The sequence below is a fragment of the Trematomus bernacchii genome, unplaced genomic scaffold (assembly GCF_902827165.1).
Source record: "Trematomus bernacchii unplaced genomic scaffold, fTreBer1.1, whole genome shotgun sequence".
NCBI lineage: Eukaryota > Metazoa > Chordata > Actinopteri > Perciformes > Nototheniidae > Trematomus > Trematomus bernacchii.
This window is the reverse complement of record NW_022988043.1, coordinates 6,704,961-6,729,739: the sequence shown is the minus strand read 5'-3', so window position 1 is coordinate 6,729,739 and position 24,779 is coordinate 6,704,961. Positions and strand designations below refer to the sequence as shown.

Here is a 24,779-nt window from a genome sequence, read left to right as displayed (position 1 = left end):
TCCAAACGCTGGAAAAGCTGCAGCACATATGCCGAACCTGTACGTGGCGATGTAACTTCCTCCACCAAAAGCAGCGAGTATAAGATCCCCCCCGGATGTGTAAGGCACAAACAAACAAACAAACACACAAGGTGGAAGATGGCTGATATTTGTGCAAGAAAGGAGGTCTTTTCGTGGACTGATGATGAGGTAGAACTTCTACTTCGGGTCACATTAGAGTACAAAACTTCACTAATACAGGACAATGTTGACTGGGAGTCCTGCAAGTTGAAGTATAGTGATATAGACGACTTATTTCAGGCGCAGTATCCGAGGACCGACACAGGGAAGGATTTCCCTCACAGCGTGGGGGCCATTACAAAGGCCCAGCTTGCCGCCAAGCTTAAACAAATCCGCATAAAGTACAGGCATGCGGTGGACACGAAGCATCGGAGTGGCCAAGGACGTGTTGTGCACATGTTTTTTGAGCTGTGTGAAGAGGTCTGGGGTGGCTCGCCTGCAACGTGCTCCCTTAGCTCGGGCATCGAGACGGTGGACCTGGAAGCGTCGTCTTCCGGACCAAGCTCACCACGGAGTTTGGAGTGTTCCAACGATTCGCCACCGCCAGAGTTGAGCGAATCCAGCGGAAGTCTGCCAGCTGCTGCAGTTGTACAGCATCGCAGGAATCTGCTCCAGGTATGTTCATGATTTCAAGCTTAACGGACTTGCTACATACTACGATACAGTACCTTCCACAGAAAAACTGAACACGTTTAAGCTTTGTAAAAGTAGAATGTATTGAGAGCTGTTGTATTTGTAAAAGTAGAAGCTATTGCACAACATGCCTTTGGTCTTATGTGATCTGGTGGTCCTATTGTGTAATAATAAAAAAATGCTCTGGTTTATTCAAGGTGCAGCTGAACGGCCACAGAAGTGACCGCTTGAAAAAAAAACTTCCAGTTGACCATGCCGTACAGGAAGACCTCAAACTCAAAAGGAGGATGGTGGAGCTGATGGAGCAAAATCAGAAAACATCCACCCGCAACGCAGAAAGCTTTGTTCAGATGAATGCCAATATTCGGGAGGGCTTTTCCCTGATGGGGGAATTCATGCATGCGCAACCCCACAGCAGCATTGGTGGACAATTACAGGAACAGTCACCGTACCTGTATAGAAGGCCACAGCCTGGCTACACACCAAGCCCCTCTGCACCACAACGGCACACGAGGACCCCTGACCCCACACGGCAACCATCCCAGTATTCATACAGCCAGTCACTCTTTGAAGAGGACTGTTTAAGCACAGAGCTTCAGTTTTTGTTGCACTTTATATGTATATAAAGAAAGTCTGGAAGTGGGTGCAGCAAATTTAACTTTTTTATTCCAGTGAATATTTTTTGTTGCCAGTCAAGGTGTTCTATTCCTTGTTTTACTGTGAACATGAGGACTGTTAAAGCACAGAGCTTCAGTTTTTGTCCAGTTAAAGTCTGGAAGTGTTTTTAACTTGTTATTCCAGTGAATATTTTTTGTTGCCAGTCAAGGTGTTATATTCCTTGTTTCACTGTGAACATGTGGACTGAAAGCATTTAACTTTTTATTCCATAAATGTACATATATATCATTATAGCTCTTGCAACTCTGCTTAATAAAAAACATTGCAAAATAACAGTCTTGTCTCTCATGTCAATGTACTCCGCAAGCACTCTTCACTGTCTTTCCCTCATTACAGTCAGTGAGATATCTATTACTGGCCAAGTTGACTGAAAGCAGTGAGCTTCAGTTTGTGGCGTAGTAAGCCAGTTGTTTAACCCATAAGAACCCGGACCTGTTTCTACTTTTGGGAACATAAGAACATAATTAAGACATATATAGACCATATTTCTGATAAATAACCTCCCCTAGTGTCATATAACTCAGAACTTCAATAATGAGGATGCGTTTTTGGTTTAAATAGGTTAGAACATTGTTTGAACTGAAGAATAAAGGATATATTAACTAAATGTAATTGAATCAGCTAAATGAACTGAGCAGATCATAATCATATTTCTAATCGTGCATATGTCACTCCGGGTTTCCTGTGAAAGTCAGGGTGGAACATCAGTGTAACTTTACAGAACATTAAAGTTCATGTGACACCGTGCCACGTTGGTTCCTTATGGGAAAGTATAAATATACATATGATAATTAAGACATCTATATACTATATTTCTGATAAATAACCCCCCCTAGTGTCAAATATCGGAAATGTCACATGTTGCACTTTAAGTTCAAAGAAAGTCTGGAAGTGGTTGCAGGCAATTTTATTTTAAATTTCACACTTTGAACATTGGAGAATCACATATTTTGTTGCTTAATGTTACATACATTAAGAAGTACTAAGTAAAAAAAAATAAAAAAAATGGTCACTGAAGGAGCTGCACAGTGAATGTAACAAATAATGTTTATCAGATGTTAACACAGTAACCTTCCCAAAAAAAAAATACAGTCTGTCTTTTATGTAGTCCTACGGGTCAATGTAAGCCGTAAGCACTCTCCTCACTCTCTTTCCCTCCCCCTCATTACAGTCAGTGAGATACCTATTGCTCTGTGTGGGAGGCTGTAAATCCCTTTCAGCTTGAATTGTTCCCAACACAGACTGAACATCCACAGCCTCCTTACTGGCCTCACAAAAATTGTGGAGGACAAAGCAGGAGTAAATGACATGGGGCAGGTCAACCAAGTTTATGTCCATAGGCCTTCTAAGTGCAGCAAATCTGTTCTTGAGGCGACCAAAAGCACACTCAATGACCATACGTGCCCTACACAAAGTTAGCCCAAAGTACTGTTCCTGAACTGTGGAGCCATCGGTTGCATATTCCTTCATCAGGTACGGCAGCAGCGGGTAGGCAGGATCACCAAGAAGATAAATTGGTATGGCCTCCTCCTCGTCCACAATCTGTTTTCTCAGAGCAGGGATCTTTCCAGTTTTCAAGTACATGTTTACCTTTGAGTTAGCAAAGACCCGTGCATCATGCACACTCCCAGGCCACTTTACCACGACATCCATGAATCGGTACTTGTAATCACAGACGGCCTGTACATTAAGGGAATGTCTGCCTTTCCTGTTGATGTAGTCAGTGGGGTTGTTAGATGGCTGCTTGATGTCGATGTGGGTTCCGTCCACTGCTCCTAAACATTGGGGCATGTGATGAGCATGATCGAAGCCCTCAACCAGATCCGCGGTCTCGGGCTCAGTATAAGGCAGCTTGATATATTTTGGACCCAGGTGGATTGAGATCGCTCTGCACGTCTGCCTAATAATGTAGGACAAAGTCTGGCGCGAAACACCGAAGGCATTAGCAGTCTTCCGCATCCTTCCCCCATCGCTCAGGTAATACAGTACTAACGCAACCCTTTTCAGTGGATCAATTGGTGCCCTCATGTTTGTTGTTTGCCTTTCAATATATGGGCACAGTTCTTCGGTCAGGGCGACGACAGAGGATCTGGACATGCGGAAGTTCTCCCTCCATTCCTCATCCACGACAACGCCATTGACAAAATTGTCCCACCAACTGCTGCTTCTGCCCGGTCTTACCCAAAACCTTCTCCTGGTTGCCCTTCGGGTTATTCCCCGCGGTACTCTTAGCAACATGTAGGTCATGTTCTCCATGTCCTGTTGTTGCTGATGGATGAGCTCCTGTAGATGTTGCACAAAGAACTGTAGCATGGTCAGTAGCGACTCGAGCACGATAGCAACCCTGCGATCCGCCATTGTTGTTGTTAACGAAACACATCAGCAATGATGCGGGGTACGCGGAGAGGTGGGAAGAGGTGGGGAGAGGCGGGGCTATGAAAACGAATGACCGTATAGGCGACTCCACGGCCCCGTTGGACCCCCCAGAGCGCTCCGTTCCCAGATCTATCCACCTTTGGACCCGTTGTCGTTTGCGGGGTCTGTTTCTACGTTTCCCTTACGGCGTCGTCGAGCTTAGAGGGCTATACACATGAGAAATATGCGGATTCAACCCGTTTTCGTCCTCGTGGAGCCGGGGCCTTAGACACACAGAACAGCTGTTTGTGTGTTTCAGTGGTGGGGTAACTGGAAAAGCTCTGTCCAAGAAAAGCCTGGCAAACTGGCTCTGCGAGTGCATTGCACATGCCTACGGACAGGCGGGGAGAACCTTCCCCATGGGGGTCCGTGCACACTCTACACGAGCCATGGCTGTGTCAACAGCCTTATTTAACGGCGTGAGTGTGGAGGACATATGCACGGCGGCATCTTGGTCAACGCCAGGTCCCTTCATTACGTTTTATCTCTTGGACATGTCTGGCTCCTTTTCATCGTCTGTGCTTGCTGGGGCAACACAGGACTGGTGAGGAGGGAGAGGGGGGGCTGTGGGTCAGTGGGCATCTGACCCCCTCCCCGGACGTAATGTGCTTACGTTCCCCGGGCCCCCGGTCCCGGGGGACGTGACGCGCACATGGGCTCATAGGGGCTGGAGGACTCTTTTTTCCCCTGCTTTAAGACAGGAGGAGGGAATCCTCCACGTTATGGCACACCTCCGCGGGGTAAGCGCGTCAGGGTGTGCTCGGCCAGCCGCAGCCTCTTTCTCTCCACGGTTACGACCGAGGGAGAGGTGTGTGAGGCACAGCGGCTGCTAACCAGAAAGCCGGTCAGAAACAGGGAGATGGAGCGGTGTTGTTGCGGGACGACAGTGCGCGTATACATCGGAGCCTGTGAGAGATATAACGTCGCCTTTTATGCGGTGAGATGTGCGCGCATTCAGGTGGGCCGCCCAGGGGCCGGCTACGTCTAAGTCTCAGTGAAGGAATGCTTGCATGAATAGGATACATGGGAGTACTCATAGAGTCCAGTAGAGGGCTCACCTGTGCTTATATAACAAGGGTTACCATATGTAACCCAACGTTTTGTACCCTCTTTTGTATTGGAAAGTATTCCCAACCCATTTCTTTTGAAACATACCATACATGTATACAGTTGTAAACTGATAAACCAGACCAGAAACATAATAAAGGCAGCAATAATACAGTTGCATCTCTTGAGACATTTATTCATAAAGAAGTTTTGTCCTTGTTGGAATAGCCAAGCAACAGGTTCAATGCTACATTCACATTTGCTGGTGTATGTACAGCACCATGAGGCAGGGAAATAATTGTGTAAATAATGAAAGAAGTTCAAACAATGCTTGCTTTTTAATTTCCCCACACCTGGTCAATCGCTGTAAAATGGCCCTCAGATTGTCAGAGTAGAGAAGTTGCATTATAGTTACAAAACTGTTGGCTCTAATCTGAGTAGTTGATTTTCTTGTATTGTTGTGTATACACTTTATAAGGTGTGGTATACATGTGTGTTCTTTATATTTGACATCATCTTCCTACTTTGTCACAACGGTGCATGTATTTTGTTTTTTTCTGACAGCAATTCTCATTCTGAATTTCCTTTACGTAATCTGTTTAACATTTACTTTATGAAAATAAGCTTGAAATGGAAACTGTTATCTACTATTTGTTCAATCGAAATTCTACAAAATAAGTTTGGAAAACAAAGCTGTCAGCAGATACATCCCCTCAAATCTAATGTAACAAAGATTGGTGCTGTTTGAACATTAGATTTAAGGCATATGCACGTATATACACGCCGTTTAAGCACATTTGCATAACACATGGAGTTATTATTATAAAATAATAAGACGAATTATACAAGATCAGTAGTGAAAATTTGCCAAGATAACATTTGATTTACAGTCATGTCCTGTATCCGATAGAAATAAGGTTATTATACCTGCCACATCTCTTATACACACCTTACTTTTGTTGTACCAGAAAATAAAATACAGAGGTTAATTAAAGCATTTGTGCAAATTGGAAACGATCTGCAAAACATTCAACTAAAAACATAATTTCTATAGCAGTATGATATTCATCCCGATTTCAAAGTCAAAATAAATGTAACACTGTAGGGTAATATAACAAAAACAGTGGGTCGAGCAAGTATAATTAAGTCTCATACTAACACACATTGAACCAGAGCTCATCGTTCATGAGCAAGACGAGGTACTTGCTTTAAGTTCTCCCATACTTCTTAGTATCTTCATTTCATATTGATGTAGTTCATTTGCATAAAGTTTGACACTATGTGTGGCATAATCAAAAACAAACTGGCACTTACATGAGGTAACTCAATAAGTGCCACAGTTATCAATTAGATAAGAGTCCATTCTTAATTGTCTTATTCGCTCACAATTACGCTATGCTCAAATCGATCCTCCATCACCTGTATGTGTAATTGTAACATACTAATCTTACTAAAAACATGCTCAAATACTTTCAAATCCTTCTCACACATTTGACTTCACTTTCACAGCTGTCTTTCTGTTTTCATGATTTGATTGGAGTTTCTTCACAGCATGGCAGTGTCTCTTTGGGCATACCAAATCATATATGTGGAAGGAACTTATGTAAATATATATATAATAGCAAAACAAAATTGAACATATCTTTCACATGGCAAGAGGTTCCACTGAATAAAACATCCATATAATAAAGAACAGTAAGACACAAAGCTGAAATAACAGCTCAATACATGTTACAAGTTAAATCTGAACAGTAAGAAGTTGCGGGTATTCTGCAGTTATCCCATGTTTGTTTGCTCACTTTATACACATGTTAGTTGTTTTAGTTATTCACACACTGTTTTGGCAGGTTTCTGCATTTGTAGTCCTTTTTCCACCTGTGATGAGGTCCAGATAGATGTGATCAGGTGCAGCAGGAGAAGTTGGGTTTCTTCCTGGGAGCATCTAACTTGTGCAGCGACTGATACTGATCTTTATCATCAAAAGCAGCCTGTTTTGTTACCTGCCTGTAGGGTGGAAAGAAAACAGGTGAAATAAGACATTTATGTAACAAAAAGCTTTTTGTAATGTTCATTTATATTTTACAGTATTACTTGTCAAAAAGATCAACACAGGAGAAGCTACAGTATATAGATCTTAAAGGTCCCATGTCATGGCCATTTCTACTGATCATAATTCCATTGTTGAGGTATACTAAAATAGATTTATATTGTGCAATTTTCCAAAATCACATTGGTTTCTCATACAGCATCTCTGTATAGTATGTGTATTCACTCTCTGTCCTAAACGGCTTGTTGGAGCTCCTGCCCCCCCCCCTCCCTGTGAGCCCAGTGGCCGTCTGCGAGACAGCGAGACACAGCGAAACCCAGCCCGAAACCAGCCCGAACACACACACACACCCGCAGCCTGGCTGGGAGTTTGTGTGTGTGCACTGCTCACACACCGACTCACAGCCTTGCCGCGTCCCGCTGTCTCAGGGAGGTGAAATCGGTGGAGCTGCAGCTGAGAAAAGATTGAGTGTGTGTGTGAGGAAGTCCGCGGATTGGTCCATTTGAACCAATCCACGGACTTAACCTAACGGCTCCGCGGACGTAACGAAACGGCTCCACGGATTGGTCCATTTGGACCAATGGGTCCATTTGGTTATGGTCACGTCACTGTACCCAGGAAGAAAACAATGGAAAAAGAGAAATCTCCAACGAGGCGTTCTGGGGCAGCATAGACAGGTATTTTCTGTGTTAGAGTTTTACTTGCTACAGGGTGTACTTTGAGGGTTTGTGACTTTGCAGACCGTTTACATGCATAAAAACCTTCATAACACACAAGGGGACGGGTAATAACCGGAAAAGCATGACATGGGACCTTTAATCAAATATGACTAGAGCTGCAACGATGACGACTAATCGCTTTCTCTGATCAGAAATGATATGATGATTTATTCATTGTTAGTAATCTTTGCATGCAGAATATCAGAAAAGGCTGTTTTCAGCTTTTAAACGAGCCTGCTTTTCTTTGTTTTATATTGTGCTAAATTAAATACCTTTGAGTTTTGAACTGACAAAACCAGACATTTAAAGACATCATCTTTGAGAAACTAAATAGACATTTGAAACTATTTTTGAGATATTATAGATCAAACAAGTAATTGATTAAGATCACTCAAATCAATGAAAACCAAGTCCGCAAAAAACAAGAATGTATGCAAGTAACATAGTTGTAGACAATGCAAGAGTTAAAAGATTCACAAGAAAACTGCACATTTTACCTCCATATTAGTTTTCCTTTGCAGTTCTTCTTTACACACCAGAGGGCAGCAAATGACAAAATTACAGGGCATTGTCTGTTTTATAATGCACGCAGTACAAGGAGGTCCTTATTCTTTTTTTGTATTATTATTGAACTTTAACCTTAAACAAATCATTTTTCTCAGCTATGTTTAATCTTAGTATCCCACTAAGCCATGCGGGCAGACCTGCATATACAACACATGTCCTCTGGAACAGCTAATAAATACAAGCAAGTCTATAAAATAACTACACCTTTATTTAACATCTGAAATGTCTGCTGAGGAGTAAAATACTCATAGACTAAGACAAACATCCTGGTTGTGTGATGTGCATTCTTCCGAAACAGTGTCTCACCTGGCGAGGTGCAGCACGGCCTCCAGGATGTTAGAGCCGTCTTTGGCACTAGTTTCACAGAACAGAGTGTTGTAGGTCTGTTGGGTGAAGACATTAAGATTAAGGTTTTGGATATTTGGATTACAATAGGACAGTGTGGGGAGTAAGGGGCTAGGTGGTGTACCAAATGTTTAAAGTTAGTTCATTAAAATAGACTTTAAGTTTAGTAAAGTGAGTGGGTTTTTATTTGATATTACCATGGCCAGTTTCTCTCCATAGCTTGTAGGGACACAGTTGGTGCCATCTTGTCTAAGATCACATTTATTACCCACAAGCATGATGGGAATATCTTCCTGGGACACATCCTGCTATGCAAACAAAAATAATTGAACAAGGTTAAACAGCAATAAATACATTAGAAATCCAAATATTGCAGATAACCTCAATAGTGTTAACTGATATATTGTTGTACTGACTTGGTGATTACACAGAATACATTAACTAATAACCATCAAAGACCAAAACACTGATTTGACGTTAAGCACAACGGCCTGTCCATAGGGCATTTTATGAGACAGTACATTACATACATATACAGCATGCAAAATAGAAAATCACAGAAATGTCAACATGCCCACAGTTTAACAGCAGGACACAATCTGAACAATGCACATCCAACACTTACATATCTGCTGCGTGTAACAAAAAGAGAAAACATCATGATCATTGTGTTTGAAATTCAAATGAACATTAATTCACATCTTATAAAAACAGAAATGCTGCCGGTACGAATTGAGATATCAGAAGAGTAGATAGATTTCATTTTCACTCTATTCTGATCAATTCTGTGACTTATCTTTGCTAAATACAAACATTGTCAGTCAGCAACTCTTTAGCAGCAGGCATTACCTCGATCATGTCCACCCACTCTCGAACATTGAGAAAGCTCTTCTCACAGGTGACGTCGTACAGCAGCAACACACCGTCTGCCCGGCGGAAATACGACTTTGCAATGCTGCGAAACCTGAGAGGAGGTAGGAAAGGGTTCAAAATACACACAAAAAAACTGAGGTACATGAGGTCTGCTTGTGTGTGTGTGTGTGTGTGTGTGTGTGTGTGTGTGTGTGTGTGTGTGTGTGTGTGTGTGTGTGTGTGTGTGTGTGTGTGTGTGTGTGTGTGTGTGTGTGTGTGTGTGTGTGTGTGTGTGTGTGTGTGTGTGTGTGTGTGTGTGTGTGTGTGTGTGTGTGTGTGTGTGTGTGTGTGTGTGTACGTTTTACATTAAAAAAATTGCAGCACATAATAATAGGCTCTTAAAAACACATCTATAAATAAATAGATGAAATATATATTATAATGAATATTGGTGCAATGAAATTGTATCCAACACACACCTCTCTTGTCCCGCAGTGTCCCATAGTTGTAGTAAGACGGGCTCTCCATCAACGATTAGTGTCTTCATTTGGAAATCCACTCCTGAACACACAAAGGAGACACAGTATGTTAAGTCACACTTCAATGCTGGCACAAAACTGGAACACAGTTTAATAAGTAGTTACGCCCTTGCTCAGTGGCTGATCAGATTACTGAATATGTACTGTAGCTATGACTACATGTCACTATGTGCAGAAATTAATCATTAACCAGTCAGATGGCAATTCTTGGGTGACATTATTTGACACGTCAATGAGGATTAAGTTAGAAAATAAAGCTATTTGAACACAAGATTTCCAAACGTTGGTTTTAGTCTCTCTAGCTCACCCAGTGTAGCGCTGGAGTTCAGTTTGTATTCGTTCTTGCAGAGACGAAGCAGGAAGCTGGACTTCCCCACAGCTGCGTCTCCTGCCAACACGATCCTGTAGGCCTTCTCTGACGTCATGTAGCCCAGGTCAGCGCTGTCCTTGTCCTCCTTCTGGAGAGACAGGCAGAGCGCATGTAGGGAAGGGAGGCACTCATGCAACACTTGTATTCTGCACATTTATGCCATGTTACATTTAACAAAATATGATGTATGAATATATTTTGTCCTCAGCATTGACCACTTTTCAACTGCTGCTTTTCTTATTTGCATCTTGGCCTATCATCAAGTCTTTTCAGTGAAGGAAATGAGGGACTTATGTACCGTTGCAGGACAGGCTATGTTAAAAAATACATAAAATAAAATCTAAAGCCCGACTGACAGCAGCTAGAGTTTCTAATTTACATAACACAACAGTATTTCTGATTAATAGAGGACAAACTGATCAATTGCTAGACTTAATGGTGTGTGGGAGCTAAAAACTATAACGTTTTTCCTGAAAACAAATCCCAAAATCTAATTTCAGTGAAAGAAATCTATGATTATCAACATGAAATCTGGCCTGTAGCTGTCACTTGTCTCTCTCTCACCTGAACACTGATGGCACTGAGGGCTTTCCTGGTGGTCAGGGGTTTGACCACGCTAATGGATTCAGGGTTCCAGTCCAAAACTGAGCTGCTGTCTGACCCGAAAGCAGATTCACCGTCCAGAGTATCTGCTGGCTGTGATGTACATGCACAGAATCAGACATTAATACAAAAATATAATCAGACAGAATCTACGATATGGATAGATAGTAACTCTTGCAAAGCATTTTATTTTTGGAGTACTGCAAAAAGAAAAATCTCAGTTATTTACTTTCCATGTTCTGGGCATGAAAATGTCTGAATTGTTGAATGCATTTGCGGAAATGTTGTACAGATAGGTGTTGCCCCCGGAGGATTACTCCTTTTCATGTAGCACTGTCATCAAGTTTAATTTTCATTGTTAATTATTGTAGTTTAGGTTAGAAAACCTGCAAAGTAGCCTCAGCTGTACTCTTTGTTATATACAGAGGACTTAGCAAATGTTAGCATGCTAATGTATGGTAAACTAACATATCTTTTTGAGCATGTGAGAATGATCATATCCTCACAGAGAGCCATAACTATAGTTGGAAACCTTTACTATCAAAAGAGCTAAACGTATTTACAACATTAAACATATTTCATCATTCAGCATGTCAAAGTGTCTTTGGGCAAGACAGTTAGCTCTTAATTGCTTCGATAGGCATATGGTATTGAAGTGTATGTAGGTCGTGGATTGATTTTGGTAGCAATTACTACAACTAGTATTAGTAGTAGTAGAAACTATTAACTAAAACAGTTAAGTTATTAGATATTTTTCCACTAAAAAATATCACCAAAATTAAGAAAAACTACTTTATTTCCTAAGTGTTGCCAACCCTTTATCTAGAGTCTAGACTAAAACACATATTGCTACAGTATTGATGGGCATGTTGTGTCTCTTATTGTCTTACATCAGTGTCAGAGTTGTGTTCATTCATGCTGTCATGGTTGTCCTCCTCCTCTGTCTTCTCCTCCCTCCTGTCCTCTTCTTCTAGACTTTTGACCTCCTGCTCTGAGTCGTAGCCTCCGTGTGATCCTCTGAGTGTGGACAGGCCGCTGTCCGTGTAGACTTCAGGCAGGCTGTCCTCCTCACACTCACTGCTGTCTCTGCGCCTCAGGCCCGGGTCACACATAGCCAACGCCAGAGTGTCACAGCTGGGCCGGCGGCTGTACACAGGAGGGAAATCCTCCATACGCTGGCTGAACCTGGGGAAGAGGTCAGGAGATTATGTGAATCCAAAAATCTATTTCTGCCTTTTACAATTGCTGTGAGTTAAACATATTGGTCCAATCATCAATACGTTGACTCTTTCTTCAATGCAAGACAACAACCAAAAAAAAAACTGTTCTGTGTACACATTCATGTGTGCTAGGAGAAAATCATATTTTATTGATATTTGAAACTCTGTATTTGAGATATATCCATTCCTATAAATTAAAATATGTTAAGCTTGTTCTTAAAAAAAAACCCTGAAGCTGCTAATCATCCTTAATCTACTGTATAACATCTAAACTTCAAGCAACCGAGTAAATGAAATGTAAAGTGTTCATCAACCAAACCTGTTTTCAAAAAGAAGAATATAATTTCATATATACTCAAAAAGAAGCACTCACACACAAGGTCAGAAGATTTGGTGATACTTAAAACGATATAAATTGAGACTGCTTAAAGAGGGCTTTCTAAATCTGGCAGAGTTAGTTATTCCACTCTAGTTCAAGCAAACATAAGCAATTCACTCTGAGCCTATCAGGTACAAAATGAAAGCAGAGCAGGTGTTATTGCTGCCTGATTTGGCACCCCATGTGTAACTTTGGACCAGGATGGTCATCATCTCACCAAAATCACACTGGCGGTTGTTATTCCATTCTAGTTAAAGCAAACAAGAGCATTTTACTCAATCAGGTGAAATATTCAATATGTTTAATCCTCCTCATTGTTTGCAGGTCTTACCGATCCATTAGTGCATAGGGTGATGTGAAGCAGATGCTTTTACTTCTTGCTCTCTCCTTTATTTCTCCTGGTGATCCAACGTTACCAGACTGTAACACACAACAATTAAAAATAAGCTTTCCATTGTTTCATAGCTTCCTGACATTGACAATCAGTCACACAGTGAATGCTTGGCTTGTTGTTCCAATTAATGCTTATTTTTTAATGTATTCATTATATAATAGGGTTCAACCATCAGAATGCCACGGTTTCCTCTTTGTCTTTCAGTAAATACAAATTAGAAATGCATTACCAAATATATTACACTGCAATACAACTTCAATGTCTTGCAAAAAACCCTAACATTGTAAAGCAAAAATAGCCAAAGTGAATCAAATTTATGGTTAAATACTGAATATTTATATAGATAATCATCACAATATCCAACCCAATATGTTAAATAAGCTTTTGAATTTGTATTATTTTTCGATGAACTATGGAGTGTTACCCGGTTGCTCCTCTCCAGGGTGGATCTCAGGCCATCGTTGCTGTCATGCAGCTTCCTGTTGGCTGACCTATCCACACAGAAAGAACAAAAATCATTATTGGATTCATTTTTATTCGCCAATACACCGTATTTTTCCTTTAGAATCTGCGTAAATTCTTGGTGCAGTTTCTGACTTACTGCAGAATCTCAATCTGGCTCTCCAGGATGTCCCGCTCGTCAGCGAAGTGTTTCATGAGCTCCTCATCGCTGCAACAAAACACAACAAGTGTTCATTATTATGAATCAAACAAAGGAGAACAATCAAAGTGATGACAACCTGAAATAGTGTCAGTCTAAATGTATTTTTTCCTTTCTCAAAGGACACCATATGCAAAATCAATGACTATAAAAACTGTTAATAAAAAGGAGATATATTTCCCTGCATCCTAATTAATAACAGTACACCCAGAGATTGTATTGACGTCAGATCAACTGATTCACTTTAAGACATCACAGCTATTTTATGATCACCCTGACACAAAGACAGAGAAACAACAATGTGAACACCGTCACTGAGATGGCCCGAGGAGGCGGAGTGTAATCCTGCCACTGGTCATGTTGTTTCTGTTGCTTAGTAACGCTGCTGAAGAAGTGACTGTGTGTGTGAAGTCACTCCAGGATATCCTGTTTCAGCTGTGACGAAATGAAAACACCCCCGGGAACCTGTCTGTCAGTCAGAGGGAGCGAGGCCTCTGTCTTTCTCTGTCCCTCTGCAGCAAATGGTCTCAATGGTGGGATTGTTTGATTAGCAGACTGGGGCCACGTTGATTTACTTTATTCTTCCAAATCGAAGACATTTTTTAATTCAAAATAGGTTTGAAACGTACGTAAGTTTGAGTTATTTTTTTGGTGGAGAACAGGTTGCAAATATTAAATATTCTTAAGTTCAGATAAATCTACAAGTGAGGTAAGAAGAAAGTGGAAAAAACCTGTTCTGCAACTCAGTAATTATAGGTTTAGAGTTGACATAGTAGGAAAAGAGTGTCTATGTGTGAGGATTAATGCAGTATTATGTAACAATCCTTTTTCTTTCTCACTATGAGAAATACAAAAATGTGTCCCATTTGCATCTTGCAAAAACAAAATGGGAACTAAAACAAAAAAACAAACTTGAAACTAAAATCAAAATGGCTTAAGATAAATCCAGTCAAAGAACCCCAACATGTATTTACTGTTCAGAGCTGATGCTTTGGTCTGTGATCTCCGTCTTCAGAGAGTCCATTTCACTGCGCAGACAGGCCACTTTGGTCTGAGACTTCAACAGCTCTTGTTTTAAACGCTGGTTCTCCTGAACACAAATGTAAGAGTGTTAAGAAAAGTAAGAGAAATGGCTCATACAGAAATCAGTGACATTAAAGACATTATTTTAAGTGCACTCAGTAGTCTCACCAGGGTCAGCTCATTGATCTTCTTCTTCAGCGCTGGGCTCTCGTCCTTCACCGTGATGTTCTTGTATTTCTCCTCGATCTGATGGACAAGTTCACATATTTAGGATTGAGATGATCTAACTTTCAGATTTACCTAAATGTAGATGCCCTCACGCTGTTGCTGTTGTAACAGCATGTACTGTACACATTTATTCACACTATCGTGGTCATTTTAAAGTTCCTATCAGTGGAGTCCAGCTGACATTTAATGATGTTAGGATTTCATGAAGTCAAAGGGAAGAAATTCGTCTTGGTGTTTAGTGAATGCAGTCACTGTTGTTCCTAAAAGAACCTCTCTTATCCCGCTGTTAAGCAGAACAGTGTTTTGACCAAACATGTACAGATAACCTTTAATAAGCTGTTAATATTTGCATCTAAATGCAGTCCTTGTAACGAAGCCTGACTCATGTCATCGGGACACTTCAACAGTACACCTTTGTATTTCTAAAACGTTGTATAACTTGTTTTAAATGTTTCAGACTTCATCTGAAGTAATGTATAGTTTAATGGTTGCAATACTTATCTCTGATCTGATGCCTTATTCTCGTGCACTAAAAGGTTAAAGGTTAATTAAGTTGGAAATAAATAATTGACTGCCCGTCCACACGGCGGCGTGCGTTGAAGCCAACGGAGCCCCGCGCCCCCCCTGAAATTCAAGGTGTTTTTGTTTTTTAAAATACATATTTATAGCACCAAATTGCTACTGTCACTTTTCACATTGAACATGTGCTCTTTTATTAAATAAACTAAACACTTTCATTTTAAGTTATGAGTTTTGTGTTTTTGACCCTAAGAAACACCGATGCATTAATCAATAACAATAATCCACAGTTTCTCTCTGCTCCAGAGGATTTAAAAAAATAAAATATCCCAACAACACCCAGTCCCCCCCTCCCGCTCAGACAGCACCCCCCCAAAGCAGTAAACCTAGGGGAAACACTGAACTGCATTGTGGTTCCGTCGCTTCGCTTTGCTCGCGTTGCTCACTTTGCTCGCGTTGCTCACTTTGCTTGCGTTGCTCGCTTCAGAAGTTGAGAAAAGTTCAACTTTTGAAGCTTCGACGGAAGCGTCAGCCAATCAAATCATATGCCAGTACAAGCTCTAGCCAATCAAACCGCGTGCTTGTGTGTCCGGAGCGGGAGATTCATGTGATTGGTTGTTGGTCGAGTTTCAGACACGCCCACAGGCAAGCTTCAACGCACGCTGCCGTGTGGACGTACCGTTACGCAGCGTCCACACGGCGGCGTGCGTTGAGCTTGTACTGGCATATGATTTGATTGGCTGACGCTTCCGTTGAAGCATCAAAAGTTGAACATTGCTCAACTTTTGAAGCGAGCAACGCGAGCAAAGCGAAGCGACGGAACCACAATGCAGTTCGGCAAAGCGTGACGTCACCCCATTCAAAGTGAATGGGCAGAAGCGTTGAAGCTTCAACGCACGCCGCCGTGTGGACGGGCCGTTACTGCAAATCTGATCATCTGCTGGACAGACACCTTATGCTTAGATGTAAAAAAACTCATCCACCTTTACTCACTTTAGTTAGAAAAAATGTAATAATAATTTAGGGGCTTCACAAAGACTTTAAAACAAATATTGAACGTTACTTTACCATAGAGCATATTAAAGAGAAACTGCCAGCTGTTCGATTGCCCTGCTTGTATTTATCTGAAAGCGTACTACTTTCTTAAACATCTTGTATTTTTCGTTTTTTATTAATGTTTGTATGTTTTTTATTTCTTTTTGTGTAGATAACATATCACTGGATGTCATACGGTGTTGAAAAATCACAATAAAAAAGCTTAATTTATGTGAACAGTAAATTCATATTTATATGATGCTGGAGTGCGGTGCAGTAAAAATGAAATGCAGTCAGAAAGCTGAGAGGTTTACCATCTGCATCCTCTGGATCTTACACTGCAGCTCACACACTTCGGTTTCATAACTTCTGCGCAGCTCACTCAGTGCAGCCTCTGTTCGTTTTTTCTCCTACATAAAGACACATATAAACAAAAACACACATGAGATATTAACTGATTAACTAAAACAACAGTTTATGGAACTGTGTGTGTGTGTGTGTGTGTGTGTGTGTGTGTGTGTGTGTGTGTGTGTGTGTGTGTGTGTGTGTGTGTGTGTGTGTGTGTGTGTGTGTGTGTGTGTGTGGTGTGTGTGTGTGTGTGTGTGTGTGTGTGTGTGGTGTGTGTGTGTGTGTGTGTGTGTGTGTGTGTGTGTGTGTGTGTGTGTGTAGTGTGTGTGTGTGTGTGTGTGTGTGTGTGTGTGTGTGTGTGTGTGTGTGTGTGTGTGTGTGTGTGTGTGTGTGTGTGTGTGTGTGTGTGTGTGTTTGCTTTCTCTCCAGTTATGTAATTCTTGTGACTATTTCAAGGCAGGTTTTGAGCCATAACAGAGGCTGCTGGGGAATTGCTATCAGCAACTTTCTACAGTATCTACAGTTTCCAAAAATATAAGTCTGTCAAGTGTTACAGCATGGCCCAAAACAAACAGCAGCTCCTGGGTTAGCTGAGTCAGTGAGGTACATTTACACAAGTTTAAACACACACACAGTGATAACACAGAGTTTATGTTCACGCACAAGCTTTAAAGAAACATCAGGGTCAAAGACAGGATGAAAGACTACAAACATACAAGTTAAATAAATTAGATGGTCTGAAGCCTGACTCTGCGAAAGATCTGCTACAGAGTTTGTCATTTTACTTTTCATATTATGTAGTGGAAAGCTAAATATTGTTATCAAATCTTATCATTTCACACGCCGCACGGTGTGATGTGTTTCACCAGATTCCAGGAAATGTCTAACGCTTTCATAACACTGACCATCCAGCATCATATAATTCCAGGAAAAAAGGGTCAACAAGGCAATAAATAAATGTATCCAAGTATCAAAAGCTATGTTGCAGTAAACAAATGCCTGCCTCTGTTGACCATGGCCAGGAGCACAGAGACGTTCTCAAAGCGTCGTGGCCAGTCCTGAATTTGCAGACAATCTTTTTAGATGATTATTTTTATTTCCACACAACCCAGCCTTATCGTCACAAGTATAAACAGCCTTATCATTTTAAACACTGGAGGCTAAAACATTCTCCAGCACCTCAATATATCCACTGTTTTATCTCTGGCATCCAAAGAGTTATTTATACTCCTGATTAGCAGGCAGGTCTTATAATGTAATGAGTCATCTGACAGCCGCGTACGTTTGTTTGACATGAGGGAAGAGCTGAGCAAACGCATCCTGCCTATGACTTTTACCTACCGAAACTACAAAGAAACAAACACACGAGCCAGATATTTATAAAGAACATCAAAATACATATTTTTTTGACGTCTTATCTCCAGGTTTTTCCTACCTGCTCTTGTGTTTTTCTCTCAGCAGCATGAATGCGTTGGTCCATCTCATCCTCCATTTCACTGAGCTGCATTGAGGCTTGGTCCTGCGCTCTACAAAACAGTAACAGGATAATCTCATCATCGATTCAATATATACTGCACACTGACACTTCCTACATCCTAAAAACGTAATGAAAATATCTTGCTCCAATTAATATGTCATATATAGGTAGATCTACACATTTGTGAAAGCTGCAGCTCCAACAATACTCAAACTATACTGTTAAATGTAATTGTTTTTAAATCACTTTTTTATATTCTGTCTGTCACTGTGTGTGTCTGAAGATGGAGGGATGACGGGATAACGCATTCTGTGTGTATGTGTGTGTATGTGTGTGTGTGTGTGTGTGTGTTTCCCACCGTTTGATGGCAAGTGCCAGGTTCTCCATCTCTGAGTTCTGCTGTCTGATCTCTTTGGTAAAGTTTATGATGACTTTCTCAAACTGGTTTATCAGTCTGGGCTCATTCAGGCTGATGTTCTCGTACAACGTAGCGGCTTGTTCATTCCTGAAACACAATCAGGAACTCACATCAGGTTAATTTTCTAGAACCAAATGTGACACAGTATTGTCGTCCCCCCCCCAAACAAATGTATGACTTTAAGGAGAATCCAAATGTTTTGACGTTTCCAACAGGACCCAACATTAATATCAGTAAAATAATATCTAGTCATATGTTTGATTGAGTAAATCAAAAGTAAAACTGGATTAAGATGGCTGCTGTGAGTTTGTCTCATAATAATGATATATAAAATATTCTGACATTCTGGGAAATGCGGGTATTTGTTTTTCTTTTGAGAGTAATACGAGTAGATTGTGTCATTGTAAAGCCTAATCACACAATGTAATCCAGAAGTCATCATATGGATACAGAAGTAAGACGTCTTGTGTCATAACTCAATGGTCAACGTGGGTAAAGTAGCATAAATCTACAGTGTGTTTGTGTGTGTTAGCCTCCTGACAGGGCGGACTTAAAGACTAAAGCAAATAGACACTGCTGTCTGTCTGTCAATACCCCGCACTTAAACACAATGTGTTGCAACATTATAAACTGAACACAATAAAAACACACATATACCAGCACAGAGGGGGAAAGTCTTTGTAATCTTTTGTTGAGGTTATACTATATTTTATGTGTTCAGGATTGCTATTGATGTTGTTGAAAACAGCTCTCTTTCTGAGAAAATCTTGACACCTTGTCTTGAAAATACAGATGTTTTGTTTGTGTAAGTAGCCAGAGGGTTAGAGTCACAAGAACTTAAAGTGGACCTATCATGCTATATTTAAATGATATATTGTAGGGCCATACCTATATAAGGTATATTTATACGTTTCTGTTTTCAAAATACCAAACAGATCATGCATTTTAGCCATGCCTCATTTCGCTCTATGTGCTGTTTGCTGTCTACGGGTCTGATTCTGCTGACCACGCCCCCCTGCAGGAGAGGTGAGCTGTGCTCTAATCAGCTGCTGGGCTGTCAGAAGAAGGGGAGAAAAAGAGATCTCCGTCCTCCTGTTTAATTATATAGAGTCGTTATTCATTTGTTTTAAAGCTCAATAAATAACAAAGAAGACCTTTGACCGGCACTTTTCTAATTTTGTCCGGAAGATTTAAACTTTAACGGACATCTTGACCGGCGAAAGAAACTGAAACTGAAACTCTGCTGCACGGTCCCCTCGTTCCTTGGAAGAGACGGAGAGGTGGGTGTTTGTCATCTGCTGGTGGACTAACCGGAGAGAATTACAGTGCTTGCCTCGACGGGGAGGGATTGCATTGAATTAAAGCAGCGGGAGAAAACGCTTGCCTCGGGGAGGGAGAAAAAAAGCCACAGCGGAGAATAAACAGAAGGGTAACCATGGTAACTATGGGCGGGAAGTCTTCTTCGCTGCTTTTGTGGCAGACTACAGCGCCACTTACAGGCCTGGCATATGTACTACAGCGTCTCCAGCGCTTTCGAGCGGCAATGGCCGGCCGTGGCCCAACCCCACATTCCCCTAATAGGTGGAGAGTTGGCCCAATAGCCGTAGCGCCACCGTCCTGACGTCAGGACAGTGTTCAAATCTGGATCAGTTTTTATCAGATCCGTTGCAGCCCCTTTTTTAGAGATTTGGGTATGGAGGAAAATAGAGAGGGTTGTGTTTTCTGACACTTGGTGAGTTCCCTGGAACACCGGGGACACATATTCATGTGTAAAAGACGTACAAAAGTGCATTTTGCATGATAGGTCCCCTTTAAAGAAACGGCACAGAAATAAGTCAGATTTTGCAAATATAGCAAATAAACTTGGTCATTTATTCAGTTTTTCTCCCTTTGCAACCTTGCCTTGTTTTTATTGTTAGTTATCTGTAGTTACTTCACTCAATAGTATATGATATCATTGCTTTGGTGTTGCCGATCTATCCGACACATGGGGAGGCTACAAAAAGAGATTAATATTTTTAAACTTTTTTAAGGCAACCTTTAGATCTCTAATACTTTCTCCGGTAAATGTTAAAGAGAGAAACGTTTGGAGCCCAGCAGTGTCCAGACCTTGTTTGTGCTCTGCAGTAAAGTGTTTTTCTCTTGCACCTAGGGTTGCAAAATTCCGGGAATTTTCAAAGATGGAAACTTTCCACGGGAATTAACGGGAATTTATGGGAATAAACTGGGAATTTTCAAAATTGAAGGTTGGCTCTTTATAGGGAACTTAAATATAGTTGGGGAAAGTATATTTTAGCATAATCTTGACTAAAACAAACAGATGCCATTCAAGTACACTTGAATATCCATGCCATAGCACACTGCTTACTGCATGGCTATTGAGACCACACAAAGGTTCGCAACAGGCTCACAAATGTGAGAGTGGAAACTGGTTGGCATTCGGGCAAACCTAAGGCTCTTTGAGCCTGACACAGAGCCATCCTCAACAAGGCTGGACAGTGACACTGAAGAGGAAGACTCAGAGTTGGATGTTGATGAGGCCCAGGAAGAGACTGTTGACTGAAAGGGTTTAGCAAAAATGCAGAGGATCGCTTGAAGGAAGATTTGCATGTTTAATGGGACTTTTTGGAGGGAGAAGGGCTCTTTTCATTTAACATTTTGAATGGGACTTTGTGGGGATTTTTGGATGGGGGTTTTTGTTCATTTTTTAATGAGTGGGGTTGGGGGGGATGAGTAACATTTAACTCAACATTCCTGTTTTCGTTCTTCAATGACACAAATAATTGTTCAATAAAATAATTAAAACTTGTTCTGTTCTACTTAAACATTTAAAAAAAGAAAAGAAAATCTGTTGAAATGTCATGTTTTTTTGTTTAATTTTGCATCGAATATTTCCAAAATTCCCCAGCTTAACTTTCCACGGAAACTTTCCGGAAACTTTCCGGAAATGTACCGGAAACTTTCCGCCCCTTTGCAACCCTACTTGCACCTGAGTATCTTTACCTGGAGGCTCACACACTTGGTCACCAAGGGGGCCTATCTATTATCAAAAGGCCAAAATACAGAGAGACATACAAATAATATTTAATATTCAAAGTCCAAGGCAAAGGGAAATGTAATTTTTTCGAAAAGTCTTCATGATGAGATGCTTTTTACTTAACACTTAACACACCAGAATATGCTGTAAAAAAGTAGATTTCTAAAAAAGCAATACATCTGAAGCATTTACAAACTTAACTAAATGAGTAAGGGATGAAGGACATCTTGTGCAGAGCCTAATATTAGTCTCAATCAGACGATTGATTCAATTATGTTAAGCAAAATTCACTCAATATATCAGCGTCAGTCAGCAATAAAGTTATGAAATGTAGTTGATTTTTTATTTTCTTGATGATTACATCTCACTTACAAAAAAAGTTTTCACTCCCTGAAAAAGTAGACACTTGTCTGAAGTGAGATGTTTACCAATGTGTCGTCCCTCAGCTGACTGCTAACTGTTAGCGATTTAGCCGACAACACCACTGTGAAAATCAATGTACCCCTGTCACAGCAGCACTGCAGCACGAGGACCAGTCCAGCATGCCCGGGGCCACATGAACACACACACACACACACACACACACACACACACACACACACACACACACACACACACACACAGATGGTAAAGCATCTTCTTCAACAAAAGAGGCCATTAAGTCAACCATGCAGGCACTTTGTTAGAGTAGAAGAGTTTACATTTACAAAACTTACATTTAATTTAGGAATTATTTTTTCAAAGAACAAGTAATGAAGGTAATTAATGTCGCTAATTGTAATTGCTTTCAGTAAGTGGGAGTTGTGATATAAACAATTTTCAATCATAACAAAAAAACATTGAAACCATCGAAACCATTTGCACTTAATCAAACACTTAATCAAACACTTAATCAACCACGGGAAGGGGTAACACCAAACTGTATCACAACTGAATCTTAAGAGAAAAACTATCCTTTCATACAAGAATCAGAAGGCCTCATGGGTGAAAGAACTGAACAGAGAAAGTGCAAAGTTAATACACTGAGGAACACAAAACTCAAAGAAGTACTGTGGCTGGAATAATTTGAAAGAATCTAGAAACCTAAAGATCTGGTGGGGCAAGATCCTTGCAGACCTAGTATGTGACAAATATTCATTATGCTATCTGCAGCACACAAAGGCTTTGTAGGAAATGGCATGTTTGAAAATAGAAGTAAGCTATATTGGGTTTAAATTGTACAATGGTGCAATAAACAATGAGGTTACAAATAATGTCTCAGTTTAAAAAACAAATTCTATTTCCCAATTAGTTTCACTAAAACCAAAATAAAAAAGGAAATCATTGGATATTGAAACAAAAAGAAGGTAATAAATAGTAATAGGTAGAGAACGACAATTATTCTAACAACTATACTGCAATACATCAATGAAGCAGAGAGTCGATAAAGATATGCAAATACAGTATGTGATGCATTGTGCTGCCAAATGTATAGAGGGTTAACGTTAAATGTCTCACTGTGAATTGCCTGCTGTAGTGAAACTACTGACACAAAGGCTTAATAATAATACATTTAGCAAAGAGGGAGAAAATGGTGGAGTCTGGATGTTCTGAAAATAGTAATAAAGTATGTCTAGGTTGAGAATTAATTTATAATTTATTGAATTATTATTTTTTGTGGTATTAAATGGAATTATGCCCTAGTTTTGTGTTTATTTATTATTTTAAAGAACAAAGTTTATCAGGGCTGTTTTAATGTGTGACTCTCCAAACAAACAAATGTGCATCCCAGTTGCAAGAACATCCAGGTAAATGTCTTTGTTTTGGAAAACTGATATGTTTAGTTTGCAATTCATATAAAACAGAAGATCCTTTCAGTCAAGAACTATGGGACTGTAATTGCCGTTTAATGATTTGTCTATTGACTAATCATTCAACACTTTTGACCACCTGCAGGTGTGACTCTCAACACATCTACTTGTTTGTTAAGCTGACAGCTCACTGTAATATGGGTCAACATGAGAACTTATTTATTTATCTTTGGGTTATAATGAGATGCCTTTGGGGAAACAGACACACTCTCCAGACAAACTCAAACGCAGTCACTCACTCTTTTTTCCATGAGTATGCTATTCAAACAACATGGCTACAGTTACCGGGGCCGGTTGTTGGAGCAGTTTGAAAAAGGCACATTTATCTGATTTTAATGTTGAGCATTTGTGAATTTTCCTGTCGAAGTCATTATGTCATCTTTACTAACACTGAGCCCACTGTTGAACACATTCATTATCATCCAAAGAATTTCCATATTTTAAAAACATCCACCCGTCTGTGCAGTACCTCCCTGCCCGTTGGACAGGTGCTCTCACCTGGGGATGAACTTGGCCTGCTCGCCCAGCCTCCTCTCGAAGTTCTCCCAGGCGGCGGACCCGTCTCCTCCGTCGGACTCCATGTCCTCTCCGTAGCGGTCGTAGAAGCCGCTGATAAACTCTGGCAGGGTGACGGCTCCGTCGTTGTCCACGTCCAATCTGTTAAATATCTGGTCAGCCTCCGCCTGGGACACCTCCAACTCCGCACAGATGTTGAGGAACTCTCCTCTCTCGATCTGCCCGGAGTTATCCAAGTCGTAGGCGTGGAAGAGGGACCGCAGCCGGGACTGCTCCTCCGCGTTCATGCCCCCGGCGGAGGGATGTGGCCGGCTGGAGAACAGAAGGCGTTTCAGTGAATGTATGAGACCCGAGAAAGCCTTCAGTAACGGTCTGCCAACGATTTATTCTCGGGACACCTGCAAAAAGTAATTCCCGACTTCCAGACCTATCCAAACATTTCGACAGCTGTTATGCATTAACAACAAGTATAATCTAATTTAACCGCTCAATTAATCAAATGTGGGCTCCTGTGTGGTCTTCAAAACATAATTCCCCGGGTTGTTGCAGCCATTCACCAGCTCGACAGACAGAAAGCTGCTGTGTGACTCAGGTAGCACGCCAGCCATTAGTGACCGTGTAGTGTGTGCGTGTGTGTGTGTGTGCGTGCGTGTGTGCGTGTGTGTGTGTTCTCTTTCCCTCTCTCTCTCTCTCTCTCTCTCTCACCTCAACAATAGAGGAAGTCTGGGCTTCTGGCCAAATGAAAGTGCTTTCATTGTGGAGAAAGGCTAATAGTCTGTGATGTTGAATCAACTTTAGA

At 40.9% G+C, this 24,779-nt stretch overlaps 2 protein-coding genes across 4 annotated transcripts; both read right to left on the bottom strand.

The window, feature by feature from the left end:
* Nucleotides 1-2,481: 2,481 nt before the first annotated feature.
* On the bottom strand, nt 2,482-3,330 carry LOC117472564 (putative nuclease HARBI1). Its single transcript, XM_034117827.1, has one exon. The coding sequence runs from the start codon at nt 3,328-3,330 to the stop codon at nt 2,482-2,484; it is 849 nt and encodes a 282-aa protein (XP_033973718.1).
* Nucleotides 3,331-5,003: 1,673 nt separating this feature from the next.
* On the bottom strand, nt 5,004-24,578 carry rasef (RAS and EF-hand domain containing). 3 transcript variants are annotated; one of them, XM_034118580.1, is made up of 17 exons: nt 23,963-24,578; nt 18,518-18,664; nt 18,118-18,208; nt 16,649-16,744; nt 14,721-14,798; nt 14,504-14,619; nt 13,470-13,538; nt 13,293-13,359; nt 12,806-12,894; nt 11,766-12,060; nt 10,837-10,968; nt 10,210-10,360; nt 9,843-9,924; nt 9,361-9,475; nt 8,709-8,819; nt 8,473-8,549; nt 5,004-6,837 (listed from the first exon to the last, which is right to left on the bottom strand). In XM_034118580.1, exons 1-17 carry the CDS (start codon nt 24,265-24,267, stop codon nt 6,735-6,737), a joined length of 2,124 nt encoding a protein of 707 aa, XP_033974471.1. In that variant the 5' UTR covers nt 24,268-24,578; the 3' UTR covers nt 5,004-6,734. The 3 variants fall into 3 exon arrangements, with proteins under 3 accessions (XP_033974471.1, XP_033974472.1, XP_033974473.1); XM_034118581.1 differs by having other exon boundaries at nt 8,709-8,816; XM_034118582.1 differs by having other exon boundaries at nt 10,210-10,357.
* Nucleotides 24,579-24,779: the final 201 nt, after the last annotated feature.